We start from the raw sequence: 15,288 nt of genomic DNA on the forward strand, positions 1-15,288 counted from the left end.
ACTGATGTGGCCAAGGGCAGAATTGAAGGATGAAACTTGCACCATATCCTGAGTTTTCATTTCCCATTCATAGAAGTCAAACTTGGCCATGGCATACCAGAGGGGAGATGTGGAAGCATCTCTTCCAAGCACCAAGGACTCAGCTTCATCCATTTCCATGAGAGTCTTAGGATGTGACAACCTGGGAATTTCTATTCTTGTTTTGCTTTTACACTTCAAGAAATAAGCATATGAGTTTTATGCCTGAGTCTTTGGATTCTTAATTTGAGAACCTGTAGTATTTTCAGTTTTTCCATGTTGTGAAGATTGTTTGGATTCACATCCATGTGCATACAACTTCTGACATTTGTGCTATTTCCTTGGAATACATTTCTAGAAGTATCATTGCACTTTGGAAGTATGTACACTTTAATTTGTCTTGATACACCTTGTAAGGCAAGTTTCTTGGTTATGAAGCTAATTTCAAGCTAAAAATCAAATATTTTATCCCTTGTTGAATGTTCTTTGTCTCTGATCAGCCAGAAATATATTTCCCCAACTGAGAATTTAGAGTTCATCTCCAGGCCATGTAGTAAAGTGGTCTTAGAGATGAAGGAAGTGAGACTAAGCCACTACTCTCTGGTACAGGCAAAAAAAGCAGAGTATACAATGATGGTGGACCAAATTCTTCCCATTCTACTTACCAAACATTTAAATGTAATCTTATCTAGGAAGAAAATCTGAGTGTCAGGATGCCAAACTATAGGCTTTTGCACCTCTCTCAAGGAAGAGAGTGAAGTACTTGGAGATTGGGAGTGTCTTTATTATTTTTTTTTTATTTTTTAAAGTTTATTTACTTATTTTGAGAGTATGTATGCACAAGTGGGGAAGGAACAGAGAGAGAGGAGAGAGAGAATCCCAAACAGGCTCCACGCTGTCACTTTAGAGACTGACACAGGGCTCAATCTCATGAACTGTGAGATCATGACCTGAGTTGAAATCAAGAGTGGGATGCTCAACTGAAGGAGCTACCCAGGCACCACCAGTTTTGGGAAAATCTTTAATACATGAATATACATTTGTCCACTGAAAGAGCTCAAGAACAACTGATGACAAATCAAGACAACAAAATGATAAATTATACGATAAATTTGTTTTATTTAGCAATTAGAAGAGAGCAAGGAGCAGAGGGAATGTCAGAGGGATACAGATTTCTGCACTGCAGAACTAGTCACTTGTGCTTTCACAACCACTACAAGAGAGGAGGTGCCCAAAACAGAGAATATGGGAGAATTCATGGGTGTATGGAAACAAGGAGAAAGTGCACCATTCAGGAGTAGGACCCAGGCAGGTTTCTGTATTGAAAATGGGCAGAGGTAATATCCTACTAATGCTCAGCCTACTAACGGAACAAAGAGGCAAGAGTAATGTTTTGGTAACAAAGTGAGGCCCCAGTTGTGGTTGTATTAAGGTATAAATCAGAGGTTGAATTTCTATGCTGAGCAATGGAAACTTAGGTGGAGCAGGTATAGGCAGTGATGAGAAATGAAGGCACTCAGCAGGTTCCGCTCAGAGTCAGAGAGTAAGAAACCAGAGACGGGAGAGGAGAAGCAGCCTGAGAGAGGGCAATCCAGTTGCAGATGGGACAACGTGGGGCCAAGAGCTGATGGCAGGACTTAGTGCTTGTAGCTCTTCCTGCTGGAGGATGAGGTGGTGGTGTATTTGATGGTGGAACTGCTGCCCCCAGAGGAGCTGAAGCCACCCCCAATGCCTCTGCCGCTGCTGGAACTGAAGCCAGCTCCCAGGCTGTGGCCGCTGCCATAGGAGTAGCCGCTGCCTCCGCCCAGGCCTGAGCCACTGCCCACACCGCTGGCACTGCCATAGCCGCCAGCGCTGCCATAGCCTCCGGAGACGGTGGACTGCACCACAGCTGTGAAGGGGAGGGAGACAAGGACACACAGGACACAGTGAGCTCATTCTGCCAGTCTGAGTCTCATCAGATGGGCTAAGGGCAAGGGAGAGGGGCAAGCAAAGTACTTACAGATGTTGACTTGTCCAACACCTTCCCCACTCAGCCTAGGAAGGGAGAAAACACAGGGACCGTGAGACCTCAGACAGCCACCACTGGACCAGAGTGGGAAGCCTCGATGTGAGGATAACCCATGAGCAAACTGCCTTTTAAGATTCTCTGAGAGTCATGATTGTGGCCATAAGTAGAATGCCTTCAACTTGTGCTCATGGCCAGACATCATGGACATGTATTCAGAGGTTTGAGGAGCTTGTGTGAGTTACTCACCTGCACTCCTCGCCCTCCAGCAGCTTCCTGTAGGTGGCAATCTCCACGTCCAGGGCTAGCTTGACATTCATCAGCTCCTGGTACTCCTTCAGCAGCCGGGCCATGTCCTGCTTGGCCTTCTGCAGAGCATCCTCCAGATCAGCCAGCTTGTTCTTGGCATCCTTGAGGGCCATCTCCCCACGCTGTTCAGCATCAGCAATAGCGGACTGCAGGTTGGCACACTAGAGCAAGAAGATAGGCAGAAGGAACTCGTAATGTAGTTCTCCAGGAGAGTAGCCATACTTCTTTCTAGTGAGGAACAGTTCCAGATACCAGATACCATAGAAAGGGACTTCTACCACATGTTTTCCAGTCTTTTTCTCTTCTGCACAACTTACCCAGACTGGGAGCCACTTGAGAACACCTGTGCCGTTTTTAAACCACCCTCCATGAGGGGTGGGTGGGAGACCTTATGTTGGACCAAATACCAGCATACTTGGAAGAAATGGACCCATTCATTTGTTTTGAGTGCTGCCTCCAAAGTTAAACCAGCACCTTTTCTGATTATCTCATGGGGATGCCCCATTAACTTACACAAAATCACCAACATCCGCACCTAAGGTATGAGTTTCATTGCTAGCTGCTGAGATCTTGTCTTCCTTACTCCTAAGGGCTTCTAAAATGCTTGGGAAATGGATCTTCATCCTGGGTCATTGCTCAACACTCTATTTCAATTGAATGTTGAACAGATTTGGAACAGTCTTGCCCCACTCTGGAACTCCCCTTTTCTTTCCCCACTTGTTTCTTCTACTCCTAAACCAATCATTCTCCTTAAATAATCTCTTTCCAAAGTCCCTGGACAATCTTTTTACAGTCTAATTGAAATTGTTCCTGTCATGTGATTGTATCATCTGTAGGGTTGGCATCCATCTGTCCTAACATGTGGGAATTCATTGAGGGTGGGAGCCGCATGCACCCCTCTCTTTGCTCTTCCCCCAATTCCCAGCATTTCCCAAATGGTGGCTGATGGCTGCCTGGTGGTTGAGTGAGGAAGCGATGCTTATCTTCTCCAGAAGCCCCTACCATACCTGCTTCTTGACACGGTCGATCTCAGATCTCAGCCTCTGGATCATGCGGTTGATCTCAGTAATCTCCTGCTTGGAGTTGCGCAGATCATTCATCAGTCTGCCTGCGGTGGCCTGCAGCTCCTCATACTGGAGTCCAGAGGGAGAGAAGGTGGTGCATATGGGCTTTCATGACTTGAGTTCTCAACCAGGCATTTAACACTCCTGGAGCTAGTGACTTCTCACCAAGGCATTTTAGAGAAAGTTGACGGGGCAAGCTCACTGAATACTGTACACTGATCACAGACCCTCTTTTTAATGGAATGCTGGCTGCCTAGTTCAGTTGAAGACCAGCAATGTTCTATATTATGTTTCTGAGTGAGTCAGCATCAGAGTGAAGACAAAAGCAAGAATCACTAGATCCTTATCTATGTAGCTAGCCTCCTGCAGTGGGGTTCTTTGACTTAATTGAACTTGGACATAAATTCTGTGAATGCCTGCTCTGTGAGTGCAGGGTTCACACCTGTGAGAAATCATCAGCTTCCTTGAGGTGATTTTCCCAGCGAAGCGGGTAGGCTTGCTGGTGTCTAGGAAGAGGACACAGGCAATCCTGGGCACCTGTCAACTCAAGGCTCACCTTGCTCTGGTACCAGGACTCAGCCTCAGCCCGGCTCTTCTGAGCAATCTCCTCATATTGGGCTTTGACTTCAGCGATGATGCTGTCCAGGTCCAGGTTACGGTTGTTGTCCATGGACAGGACCACGGAAGTGTCTGAGATGTGGGTTTGCATCTGAGCCAGTTCCTGCAGAGCATAAGATCATCAGATCATCTTTCCCTTGGCCTTACAGACGTACCCCACCCCAAGATCCTCCACCCTTGGCAGAGCCCCATCACAACAAAAAAAGAGGAGTGGAGATGCTTATTGCTTCATACAAGGCTCTGGTGAAGTTGATCTCCTCTTTCAGAGCCTCCACGTTGGCTTGGAGATCATCATTATTCATGTAGGCAGCATCCACATCCTGGGGAACAAGCCAACACCATGGAGTCAGCTGAGCCTTCCTTCCCAGTCTGAACACCTTTTAGTCTCCCCATCTACTCCCCTCTTGGATGTGTGCAGGGCCAAGAGTCCTTTCTTTCTAGAAAGGAACATGAACCCCTGATCTTCAGCAGCTCACCTTCTTTAGAGTCACAAATTCATTCTCTGCTGCTGTGCGCTTGTTGATTTCATCTTCGTATCTAGACACAGAAGAGGGTAAGACATAATTGAGCCAGTGGCAAGGATGATACAGAGAAAGTGTCCTGGAATCCCAACTTTGCATAAGAGAGATATACCCAAAAAGAGCTTCCTGTCAGTGAGCCACAAAAATGACTTTTTGTGGTTCCTAAATTGTTTTCTCTCCCTATCCACCTCCATGGCCCTTTGTCTTTTGGGTTTGTTTTAGGTAATAATTGTGATTTTCATTTCCATGGATGTGTTTTGCTATGGAATCACGCCCACATCTTGACCTGGTCACCCAATAATCTTGAAGACTTTGGGGAACTGAACTCCTTTCTCTCCTTGAACTCACTTGTTCTTGAAGTTCTCCACCATATCCTGCCTGTCCCTGAGCTCTGAGTTCAGTTGGACGCTCTCCCCCTCTAAGCTCTCCAGGTGTCTCCTGAGCTTGTTGATATACTGCTCAAACCAGGGCTCCAGATTCTGCCTCACAGTATTGGTGCCCTGCTCCTGGAGCAGAGTCCACTTGGTGTCCAGGACCTTGTTCTTCTGCTCCAGGAACCGCACCTGGAAGAGACAAGATGATTATTTGCCAGAGAGAGCAAAGGTGAAAGAGATGTTACTTGTCAGGTGCCCAAGCATGTCTGGGTAGTCACCCAGGTGGGTTATTATGGAGCATGTACAGAGGGTCAGGCTGACAGTGTTGCGCCCCCAAACCTATTTCCTTCCCACCCTAGCAGTCCTAGTGTGAAATTCTTCCAGAGACCTATGATGTCTTCTCACTGACTAAGCTATATAGCGCATCAGTGACTTTGACATTTCTTCTCTTTCTATTGAAAAGCACAACCATACATCTAGTTAAAAATAGTATTTCTCCAGGTGGCTGTATGGCTCAGTCAGTTACATGTCTGACTCTTGATTTTGGCTCAGGTCATGACCACCCTGTTTTTAGATTGAGCCTTCTGTTGGGCTCTAGGCTCTCTGCCTCTTGATCTGCCCCTCTCCTGCTCTCTCTCTCTATCTCAAAATGAATCAATGAATGAATGAATAAATAAATAAACATTAAAAATATTATTTTCCTATTCCATTGCACAAAGTTATTTTTTTTAATTGTACCTCAGTTAAGGGATTGTTAAATGTGCAGAAACTAATGATTTAATCCAATTCAGCTAATGATTGGATTCCATTAACTTCTGCTTTAGTGCATGATTTTCCTGTACAACAAATGCCCTAATAGTCATGCTCTAGTTCTATACATTTAGTATTTCTATGATATATAAACATTTCTGAGTCTTTTTTTTCTAATCCAGCCAGAAATCCTTTCTTTTCTTTTCTTTTCTTTTCTTTCTTTTTTTTCTTTTCTTTTCTTTTCTTTTCTTTCTTTTTCTTTTCTTTTCTTTTCTTTCTTTTCTTTTCTTTTCTTTTCTTTTCTTTTCTTTTCTTTTCTTTTCTTTTCTTTTCTTTCTTCTTTTCTTTTCTACTCTTTCACCCTTTTCCTCTTGTCCAGAGCCCTAGAACAGTTTTCCACTGGAATTATTATTTAATCTCTTAGAATAATCAGCAGGTAAAGCTGACCGATTCTATTCTCTCATTGCCTTATTTTGCTTCACGGATAACACAAGTTGAGTATTGTTCCCTGGCTGGGTTGAAGGACATTTAAGAGACCCAGTGGTTTCAAGTGATTTCCATCACCTTCTGCGTGTTGTCAACATGGAGGCCATCTGACATCCCAGGGGAGAGCTCCTCTGAGTCCCCTTCTCCCTCCCTCCTGAATCTCACCCCAGTAGGACATTCATTGATTGTCTAGTCTGGGGAGCCTGACAGCCCAGTGGAGGCAGGTGTTCCTGGCTCACCTTGTCGATGAAGGAGGCGAACTTGTTGTTGAGGGTCTTGATCTGCTCCCGCTCCTCAGTCCTCACCCGCTGGATGGTGGGGTCGATTTGCAGGTTCAGAGGAGTGAGGAGGTTCTGGTTGATGGTGACCTCTTGGATGCCTCCAGGGGGGCACACAGGGAAGCCAGAGCCCCCATAGCCACCAGCAAAACCAGCTCCACCACCGAGCCCAAAGCCACCACCAGCTGCGGCACCAAAACCAAATCCACTGGCAGCGCCACCTCCATAGCCAAAGCCACCTCCAACTCGGCCACCATATCCGCCACTGATGGCACAGCTGCCCCCTCCGATGGAGATCCTCTTGGAGCCGCCCAGGCTATAGAGGCTCCTGCTCCCAAAGCCAGCTCCTCCACACACTCCACCGAGGCCACCAGTGCCCCTGGAGCGGGACACAGAGACACTGCTGAAGCCAGAGCGGCAGACCCCTGGGACTCTGGCTGAGCTGGTGCTGAAGCCACGGTAGCTGACGTTTTGGCTCCTCACGGTGGATTTGCTAGACATGATTCCTGAAGAGGGGAAGGCTGAAGAAAGCGTGAGAGGCTGGAGGGTAGAGCTGAGAGGAGCAGATCTGTGAGATGAGCCTCCCGGCAGCAGTTTATATATGGTGAAAATGGGCTGGGCTCCGTCCTGGAAGGTGAGTTTGTAGATTGGGAAGGGTTGGGCATTTACAAACAGTAATGTCACATCTGGATTATTAGAAAAGTATGAAATAATGAAAATTTCATTTTTGGCTTCCTTTAGTCAGGGAAAATATCTCCAGTCTTCCAGCTTTGACTTGATCTCAGTATAATGTGACTATTCTCAATTCACTGAGGTAGGAGTAGTTACTGTCTCAAAGTTCTGCATGTTATGCTCGTGTATGAGAAATTAAGTGCACTCCTCTCCACCTGTGTTGTACCCAGCAGAGATAGGAGACTGAACTAATCTATTTCATATGCCTTCATAGTAACATTCTCATTATTTTTCATTATTACAGAAGTTAAATATGAATTTTCTTTTGCTCTTATGTAAAATTTCACCCACATAAAGGAGTAACATAACAACATAATCGGTCCCTATATTCTTATTACTCAGCTTTATAAAAGTCATTATCTCAAAACCAGTATGACAGCTTCCATATTCCTACCCTATTCCTTGATGACTGTAAATTATTGGAAAACAAATGTCAGAGATCATGTTGTCTCGTTTGTATATAATTCTGTATTTATGTCCGAATGAGAGACGCTTAAAAATATAACCAAAGTACCACTTTCATATATTAAAAATGTATATATTCATTAACATCAACAGGTATGTATTCAGTCTTCAATATACCTCTTGGTGTTATTTATTTTTTTATTTTGGTTGTCAGAATCAGGATCCAAATATGCTCTATATCTGTTACTTGTGTGTGAAATGTCTTTTAGATAATATCTTCTAAATCATTTAAGTCAGTATATCCTTCTTCATTTTTTTCCATACAATTTATTTGTTAAAGAGACTGGGTTCTTTGGCAGGTGCAGTGTTTCATTCCTTGGATTTTTCTAGTTGCATGTTCATGGTGCCTCATTGAACATCTTACTGTGTCCTTTGTATATCCCGTAAAGTGATAGGTAAAGCTAGAAACTTAATGTGCTATCTGTTTAAACATTCCAGATGTAGATGTATAGACTGCCTACTCATTTATTGAGCATTGTTACTTACACACTTGCTTCAATGTTTAGATGTTGAAGGAGAATGTTGAAGACGTTCAAGGAATAAAATATACATTCAAGGTCATTCCCCAAGCAGCCAATTCCTATATATGGATTCAAGCGGTGTTCTCAGTTCCTGTGTATCTTTGTAGTATCCTCATTTGGGTGTTTCTGTGTTTTTCCTGAGGTATGTGGTGTGTGTGTGTGTGTGTGTGTGTGTGTGTGTGTGTGTGTGAGACAGAGAGAGAGAGAGAGAGACAGAGAGAGAGAGAGAGAGAAGAAAGAGATGGAGAGAGATATTGGGGCGAGTGTATATGTACAGAGGGTGCCCATATTGTTAAAAAGTATATATTTTATGCATATCCATGTTTGTATAATACCCACCTTTATATCCTCTTTTCAGTTACGCCTGTGTTGTATTTCTTATGTGTTTACTCCTCATCCTCCTTTAACGCTCAGTGATGGCTGTTTCATACCTGCAAGCTCTTCTTTCCCTCTGTCTACCTCCCTTTCTGTGTCCATTACAGCCCACTCAGCAATGTCTTCACCTCCCTGTCTGCTTTCAGCATGGCCTTCATTTCTAGTGTGGTTTTGTCTTGTTTCTTGGCTCTTTTTCTGAGCTCCTCCAGTTCACTTTCTCCTTTATTATCTCATTCAATTGCCCCATTTGTTCTCTGATTTTATCATGGTGTCTATTTCATCGAATTTTGGGAAATATACTATTGGAATTTTTTTCTGTTGAGTGTTTTTCACATGCCTCTTGTTTGTCCCTGTGTTATTTAATGGAAGGTGCCTATTGTGATCCTGGAATGCTTCCTTTATCTCTGCCTTTGTTTTTTAATGAGTGTTTATTTTTGAGAGAGAAGAGAGAGAGAGAAGAAGAAGCAGGGGAGGAGCAGAGAGAGAGAGGGGGAGACACAGAATCTGAAGCAGAGAATCCAAAGAAGGCTCCAGGCTCTGAGCTGTCAGCACAGAGCCCAACACGGGGCGGGAACCCATGAACCGTGAGATCATGACCTGAGCTGACGTTGGACGCTTAACCAACTGAGCCACCCAGGCGCCCTGGAATGGTTCCTTTCTGACCAGTGCTCATCTGTGAATGAAGCAAGCCCTTTCTGGCCCTGCCATTTGCAGGAGGTATTCTGGGAGGGGGGCCAGGGCCATATCCAGGCTAATAGGATTTCTCATTATGACACAGGGCTGTGTGAATAATTCCTCTAAGCTTTAATTCTGACAAGCCAACAAAGGTCACCACAGAGTGGCTCACAATTTCGTCTCTGCTTTCTTTGCTTCACCAACAAAATGCTGCCAATAAGCCTGGACTGATTCCTTATTCAGCCCAGCCTTCACAGTTTTGTGAAACTTCATGACAAATGGGGTCCTGCCTCCAGCCCACACACCCAGTTCTGATTGTTGCAAACAAGGGATTCTTGGATGTGCACCTGAAGAAGTGTCCTTTATAGGGACTTAGCAGCAGTGCAGTGAGTCAACAGTGTCTGGCACGTAGGAAAACCTGTGTTGGCTTTGTTTGGTGTTCCTTCGTGGTTATTGAGTTGTTTGGTTTGGATTTGTTGGTGTTGAGTGTTCTTCCCTGAGATCTGCAGCTGTGGGCATCTTCTCTCTGAGTTTCTTAACAACTGTCTTGCATTTTTCTATGTCTGTGAGAATATTCTTCTATTTCTTTTAAGGTTTCTATATTTTGAGAGGGTGCAAGAGGGGAAGGGGCAGAGGGAGAAGGGGACAAGGGATCCAAAGTGGGCTCTGGGCTGCAGCAAGACCCATGTGGGGCTCAAACTCACAAACCATATCATGACCTGAGCAGAAATCAGATGCTCAACTGACTAAGCCACCCAGGTGCTCCTTTTTTTTTTTTTTAATGGATTTTAGATAGATTCATGTTGGTGGTTGAAGGTGGAGTTTAGTTTTATGTTTCTTGTTCTTCTTGTTTTGGGATAATTTTTGAGAAAGTGCACAAATTAAAAGAAATACAACTTAAAATAACCAATATTGTTTTAGCATATGTCCTTCATTTATTTCTCTCTGTCTCTGTCTCTCTCTTTCTCTACCTTAGTTGTTGTATAATTTTGTTTACAAATTTGGTATTAGTTAAAAATATAGCTGTCACTTTGAGTCCCACACCTTAAGCAGTTTTTGTCATAAACTTTTCATTTCAGAACAGTTTTAGATTTACAAACAGTTTCTAAAAGTAGTACAGAGAGGTCCTGTAGACCTCACACAATTTCTCTCTTATTAATACCTCATGTTAGTATGGTACATCTGGCACAATGAAGGAACCAATACGAATATACTAGTAATAGTTGTGTTTATTTGGATTTCTTTAGCTTTTATCAATGTTCTTTTTTTTTTTTTTTCCTGTTCTAGGCTCTCATCCAGGATACTACATTACTTTTAGTCATTATGTCTCCTTAACTCTTGTTTCCTGAGACTGGTTGTCAGGTTTTCCTTGTTTTGATGACCTTGAAAATTTCAAGAGCAGTGGACTGATATTTTCTAGAATTTCAGATTTCGGTCTTGTCTGATGATTTCTCAAGGTAAGACTGAGTTACAGGATTTTGAGAGGAAGATCACAGAGGTAACATTCCATTCTCATCACATCGTATCAAGGGTACATGCTTTGATGTGTCTTATTACTATTGTTGTTAACCTTGATCACCTGGCTGAGGGAGTGTTTGTCAGATTTTTGGAAAGTTATTATAAAGTTATTCTTTTACCCTTTTTCCTCCATACTCTTTGGTTTTTTTAAATATGAAATTTATTGTCAAATTGGTTTCCATACAACACGCAGTGCTCATCCCAACAGCTGCCCTCCTCAATACCCATCCCCCACCCACCCACCCCTCCCTCCCACCCCCCATAAACCCTCAGTTTGTTCTCAGTTTTTAGGAGTCTCTTATGTTTTGGCTCCCTCCCTCTCTAACCATTTTTTCCCTTCCCCTCCCCCATGGTATTCTGTTAAGTTTCTCAGGATCCACATAGGAGTGAAAACGTATGGAATCTGTCCTTCTCTGTATGACTTATTTCACTTAGCATAACACTCTCCAGTTTCATCCACGTTGCTACAAAAGGCCATATTTCTTTCTCATTTCATGTAGTATTCCATTGTGTATATAAACCACAATTTCTTTATCAGTTTGTCAGTTCATGAACATTTAGGTTCTTTCCATGATTTAGCTATTGTTGAGAGTGCTGCTAGAAACATTGGGGTACAAGTGCCCTTATGCATCAGTACTCCTGTATCCCTTGGGTAAATTCCTAGCAGTGCTACTGCTGGATCTTAGGGTAGGTCTATTTTTAATTCTTTGAGGAACCTCCACACTGTTTTCCAGAGCCACTGCACCAGTTTGCATTCCCACCAGCAGTGCAAGAGGGTTCCCGTTTCTCCACTACCTCTCCAGCATCTATACTCTCCTGATTTGTTCATTTTAGCCACTCTGACTGGCATGAGGTGATATCTGAGTGTGGTTTTGATTTGTATTTCCCTGATGAGGAGCAACGTTGAGCATCTTTTCATGTACCAGTTGGCCATCCGGATGTCTTCTTTAGAGAAGTGTCTATTCATGTTTTCTGCCCATTTCTTCACTGGATTATTTGTTTTTTGGGTGTGGAGTTTGGTGAGCTCTTTACAGATTTTGGATACTAGCCCTTTGTCTGATATGTCATTTGCAAATATCTTTTCCCATTCCGTTGGTTGCCTTTTAGTTTTGTTGATTGCTTCCTTTGCTGTGCAGAAGCTTTTTATCTTCATGAGGTTCCAATAGTTCATTTTTGCTTTTAATTCCCTTGCCTTTGGGGATGTGTCAAGTAATAAATTGCTACGACTGAGGTCAGAGAGGTCTTTTCCTGCTTTCCCCTCTAGGGTTTTGATGGTTTCCTGTCTCACATTCAGGTCCTTTATCCATTTTGAATTTATTTTTGTGAATGGTGTGAGAAAGTGGTCTAGTTTCATCCTTCTGCATGTTGCTGTCCAGTTCTCCCAGCATCATTTGTTAAAGAGACTGTCTTTTTTCCATTGGATATTCTTTCCTGCTTTGTGAAAGATTAGTTGGCCATACTTTTGTAGGTCTAGTTCTGGTGTTTCTATTCTATTCCATTGGTCTATGTGTCTGTTTTTGTGCCAATACCATGCTATCTTGATGATTACAGCTTTGTAGTAGAGGCTAAAGTCTGGGATTGTGATACCTCCTGCTCTGGTGTTCTTCAAAATTACTTTGGCTATTCGGGGCCTTTTGTGGTTCCATACAAATTTTAGGATTGCTTGTTCTAGATTTGAGAAGAATGCTGGTGCAATTTTGATTGGGATTGCATTGAATGTGTAGATAGCTTTGGGTAGTATTGACATTTTAACAATATTTATTCTTCCAATCCATGAGCATGGAATGTTTTTCCACTTCTTTATATCTTCTTCAATTTCCTTCATAAGCTTTCTATAGTTTTCAGCATACAGATCTTTTACATCTTTGGTTAGGTTTATTCCTAGGTATTTTATGCTTCTTGGTGCAATTGTGAATGGGATCAGTTTCTTTATTTGTCTTTCTGTTGCTTCATTATTAGTGTATAAGAATGCAATTGATTTCTGTACACTGATTTTGTATCCTACGACTTTGCTGAATTCATGTATCAGTTCTAGCAGACTTTTGGTGGAGTGTATCGGGTTTTCCATGTATAATATCATGTCATCTGCAAAAAGTGAAAGCTTAACTTCATCTTTGCCAATTTTGATGCCTTTGATTTCCTTTTGTTGTCTGATTGCTGATGCTAGAACTTGAAACACTATGTTAAACAACAGCAGTGGACATCCCTGTCCTGTTCCTGATCTCAGGGAGAAAGCTCTCAGTTTTTCCCCATTGAGGATGATATTAGCTGTGGGCTTTTCATAAATGGCTTTTATGATGTTTAAGTATGTTCCTTCTATCCCGACTTTCTCAAGGGTTTTTATTAAGAAAGGATGCTGAGGGGCGCCTGGGTGGCGCAGTCGGTTAAGCGTCCGACTTCAGCCAGGTCACGATCTCGCGGTCAGGGAGTTCGAGCCCCGTGTCAGGCTCTGGGCTGATGGCTCAGAGCCTGGAGCCTGTTTCTGATTCTGTGTCTCCCTCTCTCTCTGCCCCTCCCCCATTCATGCTCTGTCTCTCTCTGTCTTAAAAATAAAATAAACGTTGGAAGAAAGAAAGGATGCTGAATTTTGTCGAATGCTCTTTCTGCATTGATTGAAAGGATCATATGGTTCTCATCTTTTCTTTTATTAATGTGATGGATGTATCATATTGATTGATTTGCGAATGTTGAACCAGCCCTGCAGCCCAGGAATGAATCCCACTTGATCACGGTGAATAATTCTTTTATATGTTGTTGAATTTGATTTGCTAGTATCTTATTGAGAATTTTTGCGTCCATATTCATCAGGGATATTGGCCTGTAGTTCTCTTTTTTTACTGGGTCTCTGTCTGGTTTGGGAATCAAAGTAATGCTGGCTTCATAGAATGAGTCTGGAAGTTTTCCTTCCCTTTCTATTTTTTGGAATAGCTTGAGAAGGATAGGTATTATCTCTGCTTTAAATGTCTGGTAGAATTCCCCTGGGAAGCCATCTGGTCCTGGACTCTTATTTGTTGGGATATTTTTGATAACTGATTCAATTTCTTTGCTGGTTATGGGTCTGTTCAAGCTTTCTATTTCTTCCTCTTTGAGTTTTGGAAGTGTGTGGGTGTTTAGGAATTTGTCCATTTCTTCCAGGTTGTCCAGCTTGTTGGCATATAATTTTTCATAGTATTCCCTGGTAATTGCTTGTATTTCTGAGGGATTGGTTGTAATAATTCATTTTCATTCATGATTTTATCTATTTGGGTCATCTCCCTTTTCTTTTTGAGAAGGCTGGATAGAGGTTTATCAATTTTGTTTATTTTTTCAAAAAACCAACTCTTGGTTTCATTGATCTGCTCTACAGTTTTTTTAGATTCTATATTGTTTACTTCTGCTCTGATCTTTATTATTTCTCTTCTTCTGCTGGGTTTGGGGTGTCTTTGTTGTTCTGCTTCTATTTCCTTTAGGTGCACTCTTAGAGTTTGTATTTGGGATTTTTCTTGTTTCTTGAGATAGGCCTGGATTGCAATGTATTTTCCTCTCAGGACTGCCTTTGCTGCATCCCAAAGTGTTTGGATTGTTGTATTTTCATTTTCATTTGTTTCCATATATTTTTTAATTTCTTCTCTAATTGCCTGGTTGACCCATTCATTCTTTAGTAGGGTGTTCTTTAACCTCCATGCTTTTGGAGGTTTTCCAGATGTTTTCCTGTGGTTGATTTCAAGCTTCATCGCATTGTGGTCTGAAAGTATGCATGGTATGATCTCAATTCTTGTATACTTATGAAGGGCTGTTTTGTGACCCAGTATGTGGCCTATCTTGGAGATGTTCCATGTGCACTTGAGAAGAAAGTATATTCTGTTGTTTTGGGATGCAGAGTTCTAAATATATCTGTCAAGTCCATCTGATCTAGTGTATCATTCAGGGCCCTTGTTTCTTTATTGACCAAGTGTCCAGATGATCTATCCAATATTGTAAGTGGAGTATTAAAGCCCCTTGCAATGACCACATTCTTATCAATAAGGTTGCTTATGTTTGTGAGTAATTGTTTTATATATTTGTGGGCTCCTATATTTGGCGCATAGACATTTATAATTGTCAGCTCTTCCTGATGGATAGACCCTGTAATTATTATATAATGCCCTTCTTCATCTCTTGTTACAGCCTTTAATTTAAAGTCTAGTTTGTCTGATATAAGTATGGCTACTCCAGCTTTCTTTTGACTTCCAGTAGCATGATAGATGGTTCTCCATCCCCTCACGTTCAATCTGAAGGTGTCCTCAGATCTAAAATGAGTCTCTTGTAGACAGCAAATAGATGGGTCTTGTTTTTTTATTCATTCTGATAACCTGTGTCTTTTGATTGGAGCATTTAGTCCATTTACATTCAGTGTTATAGAAAGATATGGGTTTAGAGTCATTGTGATATCAGTAGGTTTCATGCTTGTAGTGATGTCTCTGGTACTTTGTCTCACAGGATCCCCCTTAGATCTCTTGTAGGGCTGGTTTAGTGGTGATGAATTCCTTCAGTTTTTGTTTGTTTGGGAAGACCTTTATCTCTCCTTCTATTCTAGATGACAGACTTGCTGGATAAA

At 42.3% G+C, this 15,288-nt stretch overlaps 1 protein-coding gene across 1 annotated transcript; it reads right to left on the reverse strand.

Annotated features, from left to right (window-relative positions):
• Window positions 1–1,655: 1,655 nt before the first annotated feature.
• On the reverse strand, window positions 1,656–6,927 carry LOC115518133 (keratin, type II cytoskeletal 6A-like). The gene is made up of 9 exons (XM_030321461.1): window positions 6,388–6,927; window positions 4,887–5,101; window positions 4,494–4,554; window positions 4,245–4,337; window positions 3,956–4,120; window positions 3,343–3,468; window positions 2,276–2,496; window positions 2,021–2,055; window positions 1,656–1,909 (listed from the first exon to the last, which is right to left on the reverse strand). Exons 1-9 carry the CDS (start codon window positions 6,925–6,927, stop codon window positions 1,656–1,658), a joined length of 1,710 nt encoding a protein of 569 aa, XP_030177321.1.
• Window positions 6,928–15,288: the final 8,361 nt, after the last annotated feature.

The sequence above is a fragment of the Lynx canadensis genome, chromosome B4 (assembly GCF_007474595.2).
Source record: "Lynx canadensis isolate LIC74 chromosome B4, mLynCan4.pri.v2, whole genome shotgun sequence".
Classification (NCBI taxonomy): domain Eukaryota; kingdom Metazoa; phylum Chordata; class Mammalia; order Carnivora; family Felidae; genus Lynx; species Lynx canadensis.